Source organism: Gavia stellata, chromosome 2 (assembly GCF_030936135.1).
Source record: "Gavia stellata isolate bGavSte3 chromosome 2, bGavSte3.hap2, whole genome shotgun sequence".
Lineage (NCBI taxonomy): Eukaryota > Metazoa > Chordata > Aves > Gaviiformes > Gaviidae > Gavia > Gavia stellata.
Genome location: NC_082595.1, coordinates 31,777,294 through 31,797,742, shown reverse-complemented (window position 1 = coordinate 31,797,742; position 20,449 = coordinate 31,777,294). Strand labels below are relative to the sequence as shown.

The 20,449-nt window shown below is 36.7% G+C and overlaps 1 protein-coding gene across 1 annotated transcript in view; it reads right to left on the bottom strand.

The window, feature by feature from the left end:
- Nucleotides 1-20,449, bottom strand: part of GALNT2 (polypeptide N-acetylgalactosaminyltransferase 2) — a 97,693-nt gene that overhangs the window by 13,502 nt on the left and 63,742 nt on the right. The window contains exons 4-10 of the mRNA XM_059831347.1: nucleotides 19,117-19,215; nucleotides 18,460-18,527; nucleotides 17,468-17,533; nucleotides 13,929-14,050; nucleotides 7,783-7,870; nucleotides 3,939-4,026; nucleotides 3,281-3,384 (exon numbers count right to left, since the gene is read on the bottom strand). Of these exons, the coding sequence (XP_059687330.1) occupies nucleotides 3,281-3,384; nucleotides 3,939-4,026; nucleotides 7,783-7,870; nucleotides 13,929-14,050; nucleotides 17,468-17,533; nucleotides 18,460-18,527; nucleotides 19,117-19,215 (635 nt within the window). The remainder of the gene's footprint in view (nucleotides 1-3,280; nucleotides 3,385-3,938; nucleotides 4,027-7,782; nucleotides 7,871-13,928; nucleotides 14,051-17,467; nucleotides 17,534-18,459; nucleotides 18,528-19,116; nucleotides 19,216-20,449) is intronic.

The following is a 20,449-nucleotide window of genomic DNA, read 5'->3' as shown; positions in this document are numbered from 1 at the left end:
ACAAGTTAGTAACAAAAGCACTTCTATGTTTCTACCAGAATAAATTACACATGGGAAAGCCTGAAGTCTATCTATATCTAGCTCAAATTTGGTCCCATACTGCTCAATTGTGAAAGCAGAGGAGTAATAGTTTTCTTGTACCTCTCTGAAGCATTATTTATGGAGTTTTGCTAGAAAGTTCATACAGTTATTAGCCCAACATGAGGGGATGCTGCACTCAGTGAGGACAATCTAGTGAAAGACGACAGGGAGACCTGATCAAAGATAAAGGCTTTTGCATTAGACAAAACAAGTGCATATTAAATGCTTGAAATCTAGTATTAAACTTATTTAAGTATTAGGAAATACACGCCTCCGAAATTAGGTACAGTGAGATTCGGGTTAAAAATAAAATTCAATGCAGTATGCCTAAAGCTCTTTCTTTTTTAAATGATTCATCTGAAGGTTTAATCCAAAAAGTCACTGTCATCTATTGAATGTATGTAGGCATTGAAAATGTGTTTTTGTTTTAGAAGAAATTTAGAAATATCTTGTGTCAACTTTTTTCATTAGTCATAGCTTTCTCTACTGTGTACATTAATTTGATTGATTCTCCCTCCATAAATTCCCAGAAATGTAAACCTACATGTATACTTTCCAGCATCTTAGATTCTGAAGAATCTCAAAAAAAGTCAAAATGATGAAAAACAGCTCTATGGGAAACACAGCAAAGGACTAGTAAATAGGGAGAAGCAAACTAATTCTTATTTGCACCAACATGGCTTCTAAAGCCAGGGTGGATTTTTAAAGCGAAAGGAATGTACAGCAACTAAAACTTAAAAAAAGCCCACAGACTCCCTTCAGACATCTTTTTTGCCATACTCAAACAGTGGGAGAAGAAATGTTACTATTGTAACAATTTCAGTGGACACAGTTTTTCATTAAAAAGGCATAAACAGCATGTCAAACATTTTTCAGTTGCATGAGATTATGTTACACCTCTCAATAACAGATTTGCTCTTTTTATTGTAGTGTGTCATTGATAAAGACGATAGGGAATGTCTTACTCACTCCCTGATTTTAGAAAAATAATAAGCCTAGGTTTTCAAATTAGACCCAAACCTTCTAATGGTCCATCCAGTTCTCCAGTGTACTCCTATGCTTATCAGAAAGCATTGTAAAGATTCTGAGACTTAGAGTTTACGAATCCAAGACAAGACTGAACAAACCTTGATCCACGTTTGGTGCAGCAAGCACATGTTATCAGTCACATTTAGCAACAATCTGAAAATGCACCATATCTTCATAGTAAGAGCCGTCTCTTGGCTAATTTAGGCAAAATACTGCAGGCTCACCTTGAAATTTGTAAAGTTGAGACTATACTAACGTGAACAAAATCTCATATAACAGCTGCTCTGTACATGCTTGAAGGAAAAATGCTAAGTTTTATAAAGCATAAATATAATGTATAGGTTTATTTTGCAAGTCCCTCTAGCAGGTTATTTGCACGTAACATCAAGCCACTGATCCAGAGAGATGCTTGAGAGTAAAGAGGCCCTGATGAGTGTGCATGTTGAATTTTAAACTGCCCATCACAAGATTTCCATTATCTAGTGCATGTGTCATTTATTGCCGATTAAATCATACGCCATGTGATTTTTACTTGTCTTCAGTTAGTCTGGCAGCTGTGAACAAATCATTAGCTGTCTGCTGTACTGACTGACTTTGCCTTTTCGGGGAGCAGAGAAAAGGCACCCCAAAGTCTCCATCTCCTCCTTGCCATGCAGGAGGGGGAACAGAATGCAGCAGGAGCAACATAAACAGCTTTTTGCATGCAGTCTTCTCACCTTGAGTGAGGAGCTGTTTCTTGCGCCCTTTCCTGCTATCAAGGCCTCAATCAAAGCATAAAAGCAGCTGCTAAATTTTCAGAAAAAACTCTGTCACTCAAGTACATGCTTGCAGCTAACTGAATATTTAAGTGCTCTAGTGGCAAAAGAGGTTTTCAGAGTGAATGTGAGTATTGCTGTAGTAAGTTTATCCAATGACTTTCCAGGACATTTAAAAAATGAACAAATTATTATGTTAATATTAATACAATTTAGCAATATACAGCCAAAATAGTGAGAAAACAGACACACAGAAAGTAATTGTTCAAAATGCATAAGAGGTTTCTTTAAGTATTGCATAGGAAGGTCAGAGACTGGACTGTAAGGATGCCTCTTCCAGCCTTTAAGTTCCTTACAGGAGTGTTAAACATTTGGTTACCATGTCTCCATACTTACTGTGCTGTACACAGCAGACATTTCCTTGTAGGCCAAGCATATGCTCAATGCATATGTATATTTCAGTAACTCAAAATATCCATGGCTTTTTACAAGTTCAAAGTATTTTAGGATTTTGCAGCTAGCACGCACAGTAGAGAAGTTTCTATCCTTAGAACTGGTCCTAAAACACACTACTTAGAATGACTGAGATGCATCTTTACCCTAAAAAACTAAGTTAATGACAGACTGGAAGTCTTGAGAAGTTGTAGAGTTCTGCTCCTCCCAAATCTTTACTGTTTTAATGCAAGTATACTGGTCTTAACTGGAGAAAAACTTTGTACAATACTGTAATGCAACGAGCCAAAAAAACCTACTAAAGCCAGATCTAACCACCAGGTCAAAGAAGAAATGGCTAAAGCACAAGTTCTCTCAGCCCCTCCTCCCTCTTTCCTAAATCCCACTCACTTAAACGTCTGACAATAAGGAATTACAGCAAAAATACCAGCAAAAATACCTTCTCAACCATCATTATCTCATAGGGCTAAAGTAGGGGTATAAAATTAAAAAACTCACTAAGTTTAGATGCCAGGCAGTATAGTATTATTAATGTTAAGAAATAGATTATTCTTCAGTCAGCTAAGTTTTAACTGATTTCTTAAGGTGTATGTAAGAACATAGAACACAGGAGTTCATGAGTTTAACTTTTCACAATTAAATTTCAGCAACATCTTAATACACACCTTAAATGGCCAGCATTTAAACATTATTGTATTTTAATCAATAACTTTAGTTGAGGACGGGACTTTCAAACAAGATAGCATTTTTCAAAGTAATTGCCTATCTATATCCTGTAGATTTTTTTATTTTATCAGCCAACTTCCATTACAAAAAAATTTCACTGATTAATGAATACCTTTATTCTCTCATATTTTGCATATAATTATTACCTTGTTTTAATTCTTTCATTGAAATAAACCTTTTGGATGATGAAACCTGCTTTCTTTCAAGACTGATCCAAAGGTAAATAATATACATACCTAAGTTTTCTCCACCCCAAACATCCATCATCATGTCATACTTCCCTAGTTCTTCAAAATAGGATTTGTCCATCACAAATAACCCACCAGCTATCATGGGTGTCCTAAACAAACAAGAAAAATTATATTAAATACTTACAGAACCATGAACTGGAAGGTAACTATTATTTGTGCCTCAAGGTTAATACCTCCTTGAAAAAATTTGTAATGCTTTCAAATGCAACTAATTTTGCATCTATCACTTCAAATGTTGTCTGCATGCATTTCTATGGCATATATAGTGCTATGACCACCTTCTGAGGCAGTTTCCAAATCCCCATTTGACTCACAAGTTCCTTATGTAAAGGGTGGCAATTTGTGCCAGCAAAAAAACATTAAAACTGATGCTGTATTTTTACCCCTCAAAACATACCAGCTTTAAACAAAGCGACATCTACTTTTTGCTAAGGGTAAATAATCTCTCGTGTGCTTTGAAGTTTTTTTTTAAAATACGATTTATTTCTGAGAGTCTCATAATGCTACATAAGTATGAATGAAATTTCAATATTAATGAAAGTTATAGTAAAGATCCCCTTTCAGACTCAGAGAAGATGATTTCTAACTTTGTTTAGTTGCAAACTACAATCTATTAGAGGGAGAAGTGGTGGTATAAACATACTTTATGGGAGCAACTGGATTTCCTTGCCGTGCTCTTCTTTGCTCTGGTGTCATGTAATCCCACTTGAACACCAGGTTCCAATCAAAGCCTTCAAGAAGAAAATATTAGAGTAGGATGTTAAAAAGACTGTGGTCATCATTCAACTTGTAGCGACATAATATTGACTGAAAACACTGAGAACTGTAAATTAAAATAAAAACTTAAACTTGTACAAACTTCTGGGTAGAAAACAAACAAGTAGGAGTCCAGATGAAAGGTAAAGAAGTTGACAGGACAATAAAAAAGTATTCTCAAATACAAAATAACTCTGATTTCTCTTGTTGCCATCTATTACACAAAGTAAAAAACCCAGTCAACAAGTGACAAAGCAAAAGCCTTACATATGAATCCAACATCTCATCTCCTTACATCACATAGATCATATGAAGATCTTCCAGCCATTACCAATGCTCCCAACAGTCTTTACTGTACAAGTGCATTTCAACTCTTATCAAACGATCACATATTTATGTTTACGCAGGCTTTACACAGTACTCTTGGTACTCCTCTATCAGCAGGAGCTCTCTACCATGAAGGTCACAACAGGTTATGTAGCTCCTACTTATTTTATTAACATTCATTTAACTTCCTGCTTTCCCACTGCATGCTTCTGGGTGCATCATTTTTTAAACCTGAGGCAAGCGCTAGAGCACCAAAATCTTACTTCCCTTATGTATGTACATATACGTGTGTACACACAGCAACAGCTGGTCCGGTCCTTTTGTGAGTTAAGCACAGAAGCACATAAAGATCACTAGAATAGACAAGACCAATAGGTCACCTACAGCAGCCTTCTACCTGACAACCATTTGAATTACCTCCTTTAGGCAACAATACACAGCTGGTATAAGACAAATTTTCTATAGGAAACACTTTCATAACAGTTTTTGAGCTGGATTATGCCCATAAGCATAAACATCTACATAAGGTCCATAGCCTTCTCCCAGTACACCTAGCAAATCAGCCTTATACAGACTGCCTGTTGCCAAACACATTTAGATCCTATGAGGTCATGTAATGAATGATTTCCAGATTTCTGGTGCACAGATGTCAATCGTTTTCTTTCTCCAGCATAAAGATAAAGCAATTATTTTCTGGGGAAGTGAGGAAAAAGCTAAAGTAAACAGACAACAATTACAGTCCTACAAACTGTGTGTCTGCATCCATAAACGTGCATAGTAATGATTGATGTGGAGAGTTGAAAACTAAACAGTTTTCCTTTTAACTCACAAGATATTTATCACACACACAGTACAGAAGTTGTCCTGAATGTCTTTACAACATCCATGTCAACTCTTTCTCTCCATGTTTAAGTACTTCATGAAGTGTTGCAGTGTAAAAATGAAATACCGTTTAGCTACTCCAAAACTCCACGTAGCAAAGCAGTAGAACAGCTACAATCAATAGTACTGCAAAGCCTCCAGCATGAAAAGTAAAATGAGGTCCAATATTTCCATGCAGTAAAAAACTGCATTTCATCATACATACCCAGCAAAATTACTTGCATCTGGGAGAACATGAAAAAACCTACTGTTCTCCAGCAGAAGCAGTACAGTTACATATACTCCAGTGAACACAAGGGGTCTCTTTTGGAACACAGCACTCTGTTACAAACTCCGGACAAGTGTATAAATTGTCTACCCATAAAAACTAGTTTTCCGTCTCCATTTTCACTGACTCTGGGAAAAATCCGCACTCAATGAGATAATACCAGTAACTCTGTAAAAGGAGTATTTTTAAACACTAGTGCATGTGCAATATGAAATTCTATCCAGTGTAAACTGCATCTTAGGCATACTCTAAATTATTAGATCTCAGTTAACGACAGTTTATTCCCGTAATTAAAGTGTTTCTCTGGGCAGCATAAACACTTTTGCAAATCCTCCCTCAAAAAAAAATTGTAACATGAAGTGCATGGATTTAGTATTGGCCAGACTTGGGAATTATTTCACCCCGTCTGCTTTAAAAAGTTTGTAGCATTTGCTAGGTTGCTTGTCTTGGGTGATTAAGTCCTTTCAAAACAGACCAGGCACAAATGCTGTCCCAGCTGTCTCAACTCTCCATGCTTCAGCCACACAGATACTGTATCTAAGGTTGAAAGCATAGTTTGGTTTCCATGTTTAGAACTTGGCCCCAGTGAAAGTGTCCCGTGATGCCAAATGCTGTACTGCCTCTAACATGGTAATCTGTTCCCTGGGAACTGAAAAGAAATATATTATTCACATTTCAACAGACCCCCAAATAGCTTTAAACACTGGTATGTGCAAAATTTCTATTGTTAACATTAAAAAAAAGACAGCTTCTCACTCCTCAGTCCAGAAGTACAGAGGCTCCATGCACTTCAAAAAAAAATAGTAATATCTATCTCTATTGTGTACGAGGGGAGAAAATGAGCACTAAAAAAAAGAATAAATAAATAAATAAAACTGGGAAATGTTCCAAAGATGAAGCATGAAAGCAGTAACAAGTGAAATGATTTCTCAATCTTCTCCCACTTCACTTGTGAAGAATTAAGGAGCATGAACCCCGCAGGAATGAATCAAAGGTTTCCATGAAAGAATTCCTCCTCTTACTGCAGACAACAATAAAAGCCACATAATGGTACAGAGATTTCCATACTCGAGGCATAATGAATAGATTGGGTAAAAGCCTTAAGGTTTTAATAAAGCTGGCACACAGATAATAGCACAGAACTATACGTTAGCATACTGTGAATATATGCACTGTAGGTGTTATTTCAGAACATTAATTAAAAGGATATAGAGCCTCTCACCTCCAGATCACTCACTGGAAATTGAAGCATATGTGACATTATGCAAATATTGCTTTTATTTTAGTTTACTGGAACAACACTTGGTGGCCAGTTAGAGACTAGTAACTGACAGAACAGGCTTGAAATTGGTTTTTTCCTTCCCCACTCAAGAAAGTCCATTCACAAAAAGCTGAGACACTGTGGGAACAGCACTGTGTAATTTCTGTATCATGGCTTATCTCATATCTCTGTGCAGACAGTTCAGTTTCCAGGGTTGTGGGAACAATTATTAATTACTTAAAAAAAGGGGGGAGGGTGTCCACACAGAACAGCTATTTTAAATTATAGATTCTTGCTTACAGTGAAAAAAGCAAGGGAAGGCTTTTTTATTTTTTTTAGGGCTTCACAAGTCTTTTTACTATTTGCTGTCAACAGTTTACACTAGCTAGACATAGTGAAACTGTAATACTTCTAAACTCAATTTAACAGGAAATTTTGTAACTGTAAAGGTATAAACACTACAAATTTTCAAGGTCACATGTTACTCTCTTCACAATTACAGATCATGGCTAACAAAAACATTTATTTTTGTAAACACATTCCAAAGCTTTCTGCTTATTCAGAAGAGTTTATTTTTTTAAGCAAACCAGCATCTTGAAAAAAACTCATAGGCACTGCATTGCTGATGGGCTTCTAAGCTACAGAGCAATTAAAGCCTGTCTTATCTAAAAAGATAATCATAAGCTCTGACCATAAGCTGCTTCTGACACATTTACACAATCCTACAAACATTGGAGTGAGCACTGCACATTGGTAAAAGGCAGCATAAACTTATAAGAATTAGTATATTAAAAGAAGAACTGTTTTAAAGCAGAAGACAATAAGGCCAATTAAAATCCAAGCCTAGAAACAACTGACTTATAGAACTTAAACCAGATACATGAAAGGGAAGAACAGTGCGTTAACTGCCCATTCCACAACTGCAGTGATTATGAGCTTTGATTCTTGATGCTTTGTGTTTTTTTAAATTTGTATTCCAGTACAGGTACATACCGCCTTTTAAATCAGCTGACGCCCCCACGTACTGGAAGTTGTCCATATTAATTACATCAATAATAGGAGACACAACTCTGGTCTTGTCCTAAAATAAATATTAGAAAGTAATATTGAAATAATGAAATCAATATATAAAGATTCAGGCAGGATGAGATGTTGAACAGTTCAGGATTTCATTAGCATGTCTCCCCCAGCTCTCCCTCTACTTCAACTTAGGGCTCTGAATAGCCAGAGCTGTGAATAGCATTGCTCAGCACTGCTTCAGAAAGCAGAAACCACACAATATGGCTCGGAATCCTCCTTCTATTCCAGGCTACTTATATTCAAGTAATCCCCCTCTTCTGACTTGCTCTTGAAGAAGGCAGCAAACTTGTAGTTCCAAAGGCAGTCGAGCAAACAGCACTTCCATTCTCACTTTTAAAACCAGCTCAAAGAAAAGAAGCATCCAGGCAGTTCGTATTTTCCACAGCAAATCTCTAGCCACGCAGCGTACTACAGTCTTACTATTTCAACCTTTAAGGAACACTTAGGCCTTTCTGCAATCAGAAAAGTCTTAGGTTAATGCTAACCCGTTTCACACTAGAAGAATCGCACTTCACAATCAGATACTTAGATAGGAAAGAGAACCTAAAAACACCTCAGACTAATGAATGCTATTAATCTCCAGCAGCCAAGATTCCAGTGGTACAGATAACAGATTTCTCTGTCCAACCATGGTCTCGTTCACTACTCTGAGCAATGTTAATTACTTTAGCTGATGTTTTTGTCAAAACAGTTTAAGAAAAAACAACAATCTTTCCAACATCTCCACACACATCAAGTAGGATCACAAGACATCAGCACTCTAAAAAAAAAAAAAGACTCATCTAATATTAGAAATGCAATGTCATGGTTAAGCCTGTTTGTCTCCATGAATTATTGGGGGGAAAAGTTACATTTACACACCGAAGCATAACCTCTATGGTAGCTTGATGGAACATTTTGCTTGAGTTCAAAATAAAAGTTTGAGCTCCACAATTTAACATCATTCAGAGAGCACAGAGAACTTCAGAACAGCGTATCACCAAAAAAAAGTGTTTTGAACAAACAGGAGATATTTTGGTAACTCTGTTATAGAGAAACTGTTCTAACGGTTAAAAAAACATACCAACCTAAACTTCTCCATTTTAAGAATTTATTTCATAAGTATGTCCTCAAACAACAAAGGGGTTCAGCAATGCATCCCCCTTGCTAATCAGTATTATACAGAACAGATTGGAACCAAACTAGTATGAGAATAGCTTGCGCTCATAACAAGAGACTTAAAGGCAACTCTCTTAAAAACTCAAATGCTTTGCTTGGTCCAATAAGGACATTAAACAACTGTTTTCATTTATTGAATCTTAAATATTTGATTTGTGCTGATTTTAATAAGCCCTTACTACATAGTTGGCATTTACTAGGTCATTCTGCCTGAGTGAGCAAAAGGCCACTAACGTCTGTATCAGCCAAAAGGAGAACCCAAGAGAATCCAAGCTGAAGACTAAGCTAAAAGCTGAAGACTCATTACTGATTTCTACATTCCTATTAAGTATCACTGCAGCTATACCACCCAGGCCAAATATCTGCTTTTATGAGGGATTTAATACAGCAGCAGACCTGATTAGATGTGAAGTATTAATTAGCTTGGTGTAAAGCAAACTAGAAACACAGACAAAAAAGACCAACCTGTCCTATTCCCCCATCGATTACATCTTTAGCTCCTGTTTCTGTTAGTTGTAGCCCCAAGTCCATGTTTGTAATGGCAAGCATACAGTTTTGCTAACTGTATTGCACTTGGGAGGCAATTATGATTTAGTGCACCTTAACCACAAAACACTAAGTGTGTTTTTGTGCCCTCCTACACCACTAAAGCAGTCATGGTTGCACACATGACCTCATTTTAGGCATTCTGTATACCATGATAGAATTAGAAAACTCCTTTATTTAAAGGCTGATGAGACAGAAGATATCCAGTTATTTACAATATATCCATCAGCATAAAATACAAAAATGAAAACCCCCCTTCCTTTCTTTTTCCTTCTTTCCCTAGCTGAAATTGAGACAGCTTATATATCTATGCCCATCTCCAAAAATATTTTCTGACAAAAATTTGCATTTTCTCAAATGGTTCTACTTAGCACAGTTGAACCTGGCAGTAAAAGTTGCCCAAGCTATCAGGTATCACATAAGGTAGGCTTCAGTTAGGCTTCAACTTACCTCCCCTGTGTTGAGTAAGCAGGTAGCATGCTGTGTCCATGCATTTGGGATTTCCTCAGGGTTTTACTGCTGGTCTGATTAGTTCTATCAATATAAGTGCAACACCACACTAACACCACTTGCTATACCTAACGTATTATTTAAACAACTTACAGTTGTTTCTCCAACAGACAAATACCCAGGTTGTAAGCATTTAGTTCCATGTACAACCACCACATTGTTGGCTTGGAAACATGCTCTTCCTTCCATGATTTGAAATTATAGATTTGCTCAGCAGCAAAGCAGACAAAAGACTTGCACATTCTTAAGGTGATGCTTTGCAGGGCACTACAAAGTTGTTAATGCTAAAAAAAGCTTATGGATCTCCAAAGTACAGGGAGTTCATTCACTCAAAATACTAAAAAGCAGCTGCTCCCTTCAAATTATCCTGAAGAAAGATACTTATTTATCCATGGTGTGATTAAATTAGAAATCTGATGTGCATTTTAGGAACAAAAAACACAAGCAAAAAAGGAACTCTTCTTTTTGTAATCTCCTGTTTTGTTCTGAGGGGTTGACTCCATAACTTACAATGGAACACACAATTGGAAAACCATGTGCTTCTTGGTGAGGATAATGGAAAGAAATAGCTTGTGAATACTGCAAGTCTCTAGCGCCTGGAAATTTGTAGCAGACTATTTCATTTTAATATTTCATAAGGAGGTTATGTATGCTCTAGAGAGTTAGACTATTATATAGTATTCTCATAAATCATCAGAAATTATCCTCAAGATTCTGCATACATTGCTTCCTCCCCCCTCTAAAAATCTCAAAACACTTCAAAGATTAAGCTTCACAACACTCTTAAGAGAAAATATAAATATTTTCCTTTCAGCATTGTGCCAGTTAAAAGTTGACTCATTCAAGCTCACAAAATCTGAGACAGATATGAAAAAGGAATCCACATCTCATTTCTTAATCTTAGTTCTTTCTCCCTTTTAAGATATTCTTTGTTTAAAAATACCTTCCTAAAAGTGATATAGGATTTACAGCTATGCTATGAAAACAGATTAGTTCAGTTCTGCACCAGAATATTCCAATTTTTATTTTTCTCATGTAACTGATGCATTATAAGAATAGAACATAAAAGGGATTAGAAATTGGAAATGGAAAGGCCAAGCGGACAAATGTTCATGAAATAGCTAGTAGTTACCAATGTTTTCAAGATTATGTGTACTTATTACTATGTTGATATTTTGGGAGAATCAGAGGGTTAAACTCCACCGGCTCCTCATTTAATCTCCCCTAACCAACGCATACACAAAAGAAATCTAGACAGCATAAAAGGTAGCCTTAGGGAATCAGGCAGAAAACAATTCTCCAGGAGGGAGCAAAGCGAAAGAAGGTATACCAGCTGCAAGTTAAACAGGTATTGTTATGTTCTGAACTCGAAAATATTTACCTTGTAGGTATGTTGCTTCTGCTTTAAGCCTTTGCTCAAATTGCTGAAGAAAAATCCCTAGCCGTGTCAGACCTCTCTAGGTATGCTAAGCAAGCAAGGTCAATAGACAAAGGTAGTCATACCAGGAAACCATCTCAAAGAAGAAAACTGTGGGATGGATCACCCTTCAAATGAAGAGGAGAGCTTGATGCCTTAGGTGCTCCTAACACAAGCAACAGGTCAAAGACACAGCTTTCTGAAGTGGTTACAGCACATCAGATAGAATATTGTAGATTCAATTCAGACCATTTCTTGGAAGCTATAAATTTTTATGTTGTAACACACACAACTAATGCCCCAAAATGCTGACAGAATTAAATGCCAAGAGGGCAATTCTGGAACAAAAGGGAAAAAGAAAAAACCCCACACTTTCCACCACATATAGAACAGATACAGCAGCGCATCAGAAAATACTGTATTAATATATAGTAGCCCTGACCTGAAAAAGTTACCTTTGAGGCCAGAACAGAAATGAGTTCATGTCTATTCAGCTTCTTGTCACTGAGACCATCAAGAAAATGCTGCCAATTAACATCAAGTAACATACCGTCTGCACTGTGAGCAGAATCAATCCATTTAAAGTAACAGAGAACTATCACATACTACACGTAAACACTATCCATGCCTTAATTATTTGAACAAGCAGAAAGCTTACAAACCACATACCTGTTGGTTAGGAATCTTCCCAGATGAAAGTAAACTGGAATTCCACATCAATTACTTATGTAACAGTACATTAAGCTTTTAAGAACAGAAAACTGTATTCACACAGCTGAAAACTATTCAATGGCACACATGATTAGTGTGTACCACAGTGACAACTGTGAGGAGCAAGTTTTGAAGGATCAAATAATTCATGTGCTGCTAAAAAGTAGCTGCTGCACAAAGCAAAATATGCACCAGTTTCTCCCACCAAGTACACCATGTGTAATGCTGGATCTTCACAAAATTGTCAGCAATTTGATAAGATGTTTTACATTCTGGTATGATGAAAAAGTAACACTTTTTCATATGACATATCAGTTTCAGAAAGCTAAATGAGTATGCTCTGAAAAAAGTCATAGACAAGAAAAAGGGTAAATGGTAAATAGCTGTCTTACTAAAAGCAGGGTTTTGTTGACCGAAACTAACCATTTCTCTTGATTTCTCAAACAGGTAGATGCTTCAAGCTATTTACACAAAAAGGCTTGTCAGTTCCCACATCCTAGAACCCATTAGGCCTTTAGCTGCAAGCATTCTCCACTTCCTTCTGAGATTATATTTAATGCCTTCAAGTTTATTTTCCTAGTTAATAATTATAGAGAAGTTCCCCCAACCCTTCTGAGGCTGCAACACTTCCCACAGACACAAAAATAGAAGGAAATGCTACGTTACTCAAGCTCAAGGGCTTTGTTAGGCTCTAGGTGCTTTAATAATGTCCAGGTTTGAGCTGATTAAAGTTATTTCTACTCCAAAATAGGATTTTAACTGCTGATATGTCTTAGGCAACTTACAGTATTTCTGGAATACACAGTAAAGCATCATAGAACCAAACAGACTAAGGAAAATCAGTCATCAATTGATAGCTTCTGCATTAGCATGTTGAGTATATAGGTTTTACTTCCTTGTTTTTTCCCTTCTCCTTTTTGGGGGAAAATGCAAAGGGAAGTGTAGGGAGGATAAAAACGAAGAACTGGGCATTAACAAGACAGAGCAGCTTAGCAAAACTATTTTGGCTAGGAGCATTCTGTAAGAAAGTCTTTCCAGGAAGGGGAGTTTACCAGAAATGGAATGCAATTAAGAAAGAAGAAAAAGCCTATTGTCTTGAGTGTTCCCCAGTGCTTTTTGGGATCACACTTGATTCACTTTCTACTTCAACTGAGTTCCTCCAGAGCAAGTTAACAAGTATAACCAGTCCCTGGAGAAAACAGTAAACCTTCACTCTCGATGCTCTCAATTGCTTTTCTGGGACACAGACTAAGCATCATTTTCATAGAAGCTGAGAGCCCACAGTCCCTGCTAATTTCCATGAGAATTTTGGTTTCACAGCTCAACCTCTCTCCTATTATCACACTGAATCTTAATGAGGCATAAATACTCAGGTAAACTGAATCACATTGAGATGATATTGGTTGAGGAGAACTATACTTTGCTCTAAAGTTTTTCAACACTTACTGAGGAGGTCCCTAAAGAACCAAAGCGGCATATATTTGAATTGCTTGTAAAGATAATAATAAATATTCACATTTTATGTTCCTGTGTTCACAGATTAAATGAACAAAAAGTGGATTTTAATCACTGAACACTCCAATCATCTCCATCATCTCACTTCAGAGAAAAAGCTTCCTTAGAAAAATGCATAAAATTAATGTAGTATAAACCAGATGGCTTTAAAATGTAAAAGCTACTCCTTCAGGAAATTACTTTAGAAGAACTCTTTACTAACCTCAGCTACTCTTTCCAAAAGCGGTTCCAGCCAGTGTTCATTGCATTCACAGTGACTATCCAGGAAGGTCAGTACTTTTGCTTGTGCTGCATCTGCCCCTCTGACACGGGAGCGCATCAAGCCTGAGAAGTCAAGATAAAATATTTAAAGTACTTACTGAGGAAAACAGTCAACAGTAGTGAGAAACTATTGCATTTCAAGTTAGTCGTGAATTACATTACTTGAATTCACACAGGACAAACATACAAGTTCCATTATCAAAATGAGAATCTAGTTAACAATTGTTGTGAAGTCATTTCACTGAAACAGTCTGCAAGCTTCCAACCTCCTGCACCTTAGTCTACAGGTTTCAATCTGATTTACGTAGAAGAATTAAAGTATCTTTTTTTAAAAAGTGATACACAAGTACAGCTGGGTCTGCATTACAACAAATGGTATTTATACTGATAAACATTACTCAAGATCAGTCCTGAAAACAAACACTTTTCCTACAGTTCTATGATAGAACTGAGGAAAGCACCATCATTAACTTATCCTCCCCACCTTTTTGCTGCCCACTAGCTCTCACCACAGTCTGTCCATTCTTCTATCAACTTCTTCCAGAAACAACCATGCTTCATTAATTCATGTCCAAGAGCCTTCCCCCCACCCCTTTCAACTGTCTTTCCCCTGTGTTTCTTGCAACTCTCTTGTTTTGTGGTTTGGTGGTGCGTTTTTTGTTTGTTTGTTTTTCAGGTTGGTGGGTTTTGGGCTTGGTTTGGGTTTGTTTTTTTTTTTGGGGGGGGGGATGTTTGTTTGGATTTCTTAAAAATCTTATCTTGAAAAGACTTCTTAAAGAAGAAACATCTGGTAAAGCCAAAAGTTTCTTCTCTTCTCTACACCTCAATTACACAGATGCCCTCACTGATTTGCCATGTTCCTTTCCTTCCGTTTTAATATTTGTTCATTGGATGACCTCACCATTCCTTAAAGTCCCTTGCTATATTTACACACATACCCCAGAACACCCCACCATTTACTCCAGTACAGAAAATAGCAAGCTTCCTCTCATTCCTTTGCCAATTTCCTCCCTACCTTTCTCTATTACTATTCAAAATTCATAGATTTCATTGTCACTCAAGACCAAAGCCAAGTAATTACTTTTTTTCTTTTTGTTTCTACATTGTTTCCCACCAAGTCTGTTCTGGTTTTGGTTGTTCCCCACCCCACCCCCCAAATGAAACATTGTAAAAGAGTCAAACCCATTTCCTTCCATTCCCTTTACAAAATAAACCTGCAAAATAAGACACTGCCAAACAGAATACAAGATGCTTAAGAGGAAAAGCTTGTTTGGTCTGTCTAACATTCAGCAATAAACAGCCTCATCAAGACCCTTGTACTATCTCTTAGCACGAATGTGAGCGCTTCACTGTTGTAGACAGGCACTGTGCTGATGCTCCCCGACAGTACTTCCTACAACTTCTCTGTTGCACACCGCCAGCTAACTATACCTCATTGTTTTTATGCTACCTTCCTATTCCAACCTTTGAACCTGTTCTGTTCAGTTTTTCCACATTGAACCATTCCTCAAGCACTCTGGCTATGTTTGTTTTACTTTTGCAATTCCTCCCTTCCAGAGCTTATTATTTCTAACTTACACTCTTATAGAACCTACTGTCTTGCTCTACTTCCACAGAAAACACGTAACAGTGTTTCTAATTCCCGCCCCCCCCCCCCCCGAATCTGAGGTGCTCGCTTGGGTCATTGAGTCTTCTACAATCACATTCAGTCTTACAACAGAATGTTGAGAAGGTTCCCCTGAACATTTCTTTATTCACAAACTACCATGCCCTCCAAAACACATCTGTTCCCATAACAAACTCTGGTCCTATAGATGAGACCAAGAGCTACTATCACATATTCCTGAAAGCAAGGCAGTCAATGTCATGCCCTCCACAGGCACTATCCCTTTATTTTAACTTTTCTTTTAAAGCACAGTGCTTTCCTCTGTTCATACATACATTGTTCATAGTAATGTGTTACTCTTAGTGTCCTACAGACTGGTTGATTTTATTGATTCTCTTAAATTTTATTTTGTATGTGTCTGAGATATCAGTATCAGCCTACACTTGAAAATGAAAAGTGAAATGACTATCAAACTCAAGTATAACAAGCCAGCAATCAAATGAAATCTTTAAAATATTTTAATTTAAAAAATTATCACCTGGTTGCACATATGCATGCCTAGGCAAAACTTTATAAAACAGTACAGTAGATCCCACAGGTAATAATTTAATTCTAATCTCACAAAAATACCAAGTAAGGCAGTTCTGTGCCTTTGATTTGCAAATAATTGTTCTTTTCTGATATAGAAAAAGATTTGTCAAATCGTATTTCATTTTCATATATACTGATGCATATTTTTAAGTATGAATGAAAATTCAGTTCATCTGTATATGCAGTACAAAGTTAATATTTATAATTACTAAAAAATAAAAATCAAAAAAGTGTTACTTCATTCCACTTTTCCATTACTATTATCTCCAACTCTAAGTGCTACACTAAGCAGAGGAATTATATGAACTTACTCAGAACCCTGTAACCATGGCAAGTCATAAGACACCTGCTTTCCTAACAAGCCTTTGTTCACAAGTATATCCCAAACAAAATATTTAAACATTAAGAGCCCATCAGTTTGCAATAACTAATTATGGGACAACACAGGTTTTCTGCGTGTCATTTCCAGTTTCTGTCAATCTAATGATTCTAGCTGCTCCCCAGGCCAGGCTGGCAGCCTAGAAGATACAGCGCCTATAAAAATAAACAAGCTTATATCTGCTAACTCAGTCAGCTATTTCAACTGTCAGCTCTCGGTTATTATTTCAAACAGCTGTAGAATAACAGTTGCCTGTATTAATACTTTAAGCTCCATAGCCAGGAAGCTGCCAACTGAAGGGCTCAGTGATATGAGACCGTAATTTAAAAAGCAACAAAGAGGAAAAAAAAATGTAAGACAAGTTTGTTACACGGCACACTGGCTTCAGCAAAACTGGCATACGTGGTCCCGGCCCTCCTGGCTGCTCAAACCCTCTCAAGTCTGCCAAATAAACTATTTGCCTGGCTGTCCATCAACTGGATCCTTAAAACGATCTCTAGTAAGGTAGCCATCAAAAAAATAAGAGGACTAATATTAAGCTGGATTGTTTCAAATATTCATACAGTTTACAGTGAGACCTTACGCACAATGGGAGCAGCTTAACTGAGGATTCAGTTACAGCAAGAGAAAGGAGAGGTTGAGGGTGAAAGGGAATTTCAAGTCGGCGAAAGCTAACAATGGGCGACTGCACACACAACAATATGGAATTCATCAGATTTACTGTTTTTACTTGCACAAATACATTTGTTTTTATTCCTTCCACTAGTAAGTTGATTTATAAAGTGAAAATCCTCCCTCCAATATGGAATGTATAGCAGAATGTTCCTTTAAAAGACTTGATGAAGATTAACAGATAAGGCAGCACAGCAGAATTTGTATCTTCCTTCCCCCAGATTAAGCCTACCTTCTCGGCGATCATTTCGAAGAACCCGCACTTTTTCAATTTTTCCCAAGAGAGCACCATCCTCAGCTTTGAAAAATAAAATAATAATTTAAAAAAAAATCAAGTTATGAGAACCAGTATGATATCCAACACTGTAAAGCATAAAGGAGGCTGTCTTCAAAAGAAAAACAAAAAAAAAGTTTGTAGTACAAAATGTTTATGGTCATAAATGGTTAATATAAGACATATGCTTAAAAAAACCAATACCTGCTTGTCTCACCAGAAATAAAGAAAAGTTACCAGGCTAAGAAATTAAACTACCCTCATGTTATTTAAAGCTCATTATTATTTTACACTCTTAAAATATTATCATTTAATGATATTCTCTTTGCTTATTTTAGACAGTTTCTACATTGCGTTAAGACAAAAAACTTTTATAGGATGAAATAAACCGTTTTCTTTGCATATAAAGTTCATTTTTTAACCAACATTAAGGCTTAAACCTACACTAAATTAGCTATAAACTAACAATGCAAATGTAGACAATTAACTTCCTTTAAGAAATGTTACTCAGAGGTCCATTACAATTGTTAAAGTTTGTATTGTGATACCCTAATACTTTTAAAAACCTTGACTTATTTTAGATTCGGTAAGAATTTTTCCAAGAGACTAATGGAGACCAGCATTCATTTAAAGCAGTGCCGCAAAAAATATTTGGTGCAAGCACCATGAGTTTTATTTTTACGTCAGATAACATACTATGTAAACGCTGTTGTCAATTATACACCCTGCTCCTTCAGCTAGCAGGAAGTAATAAAATATACCTGAAGCATTTATCAGAACTCTTCACATTTCCACAATGACAGATATGGAAGAATTAAGAACTGGGTTTGTATCAGTTTCTGCAAACTTCTATTCATGTGACCTACTCTTAACAGAGTCACCTACTAGCATCTACAGAAAGTCTTACCAGAATAAACAAAATAAAGTTAAAACCCTGTAAAAGTACTTACAATCATTACTGTAGTCATCCACCAGTATGATTTCCTTAATAAGATGCGATGGGCTTTTTTTAAGGACACTGAAACAGACCAAAAAAAAAAGATTCAATACTAAGCAGTGTTAATTTTCCATAATAATGTCATAAAAGCAGTTACTTTGTTAAGCCACAGTAGAACCTAGCCAAGGATCCTATCTTCAACAACGGGTATTGGCTTATTATTACAGAAAGCATTTGTGAAGAGAGGCACAGGTAGAATTGTTCCCCCCAAAATTCCAGCCTCCAGAAATAAGTGGATTAGACAACTTGTAACATGGAAGTCTTGTAAATAGCTTTAGGTCAAATACCCCCTAGGAATCCATCTTTCCTGAGTTTTTCTTGAAACTAGTTATAAAGCCAACTTCCAAATATTTTCTAGCGATTGGTTCCACACTTTCCTGCATTTGTAGTTAAGGGGAGCGACTTTGTTTGTTTAATGCCACTATTTAGAATGTAAGAACTGGAGGCATCAATGAAATTAAGGCTCCGCTTTCCCTCTGCAAATGGTTCAGAAAAGCATAATTGATTGTTACTTCCCTTCCTTATCATAAGCTATTATCTGACACAAGTGAATGGCTTTTAAGGAAGAAAAAAATAAAAAAATAAAAATCAAGGTCTCTCTTAGGTATACCTGACAACAGTTCGAAGCAAAGCAGATCTTGCTTCATTATGAAAGGTGATCACCACACTAGTGGCTGGCAAATCTATCCTCCATTGTTTCCGTTGACACCTGAAAGACATAATACCCTGTCATCTAAACATTATATTTACATCCCAAGCTTAGCAGACAGTCTTCATCATGAAGCAGTTATCGATTACACTCATGTGTATGTTACACCTACCTAGGAAGAATGGAATATCTTGTTTGCAGATGAGATTATAATCAATTCCTCTTCTGCCCCTTTTGGTAGTTGTCTTAGTACACAACAGAGTAGGAAGTCAGTGTCAGATACAGGCAGGTTCAGAAAAGTCACTGGACTATCATCACTGCAGTATCTTGTAAATACCTTTCAAGCAACTGAGTATGAAACCAGAGTGCTTATTTTACCTTAAAAGCATTCAATAAATCTAAGCAAATGAGCATATTTTCAGTGAAAATGCAGAAGTTCACAGGCTACCACATGTCTCTTCTTTGGAATGGCATGTGTCCACTTCTCCCTTTATTTTTAAAGCTCCTGTAGCATCCTGGTCTTGCTTATAGATAAAAACAGTTTTCTATTCTAATGAGAAGTTGTAAGGATTGTAACATTCAGAATTTGAAAAACACAGCTAGTGTGACAACAACATTGAGCCAACTAAACACAGAACCACATGCTTCCAAACCATAAAGATAATGAAATATTCCATTTACGTCAAGTCATTTTTCATCACCTCTAGTAGCCTGAAATTAATATAATAAGCAAAAAGAAGCAAATCCCAAAATACTTCCTGCAGGACTACATAAAGTCAAGCTGTTTAAATGCACAGGCAATAAACCTAAAAAAGACACTACTCTCGTTGTGTTAGAAACTAACAGTACTAGAAAACACTGTATATGGAGTTTATGCTGAACGCATTACAGTCTAACAGGTCACGATACTGATCGCCATTCATGCAGTAACATAGACAAGTGATTATTTCTTCATGTATCCTTTAATATTAGGGGTAGAGTTTTAACAGGCCTAGTTGTCTTCAGAGGTGATAAACACAGCTAGCGTACACCTATAGCAAATTCAGCAGTAATTCTGTACTCTGTGCAGTATTCATCGAACTAACTTTTAAGGGAAGAGAGGTACGTTACATTGCTACCTACACTTCCAAAACTAGGCCTCTGCCTATATAAAAAGCCTCTCCACACCTGATTAAACTTCTGTAGCATGCATCATAAATCACACAACCTTCAACTTCTTGGAATCAGAGAGCAAGTGGCAATGCGCTTCTTGCCCTCACCCACCCCACAAAATCCCAAGGTCCTGCAGTATTTT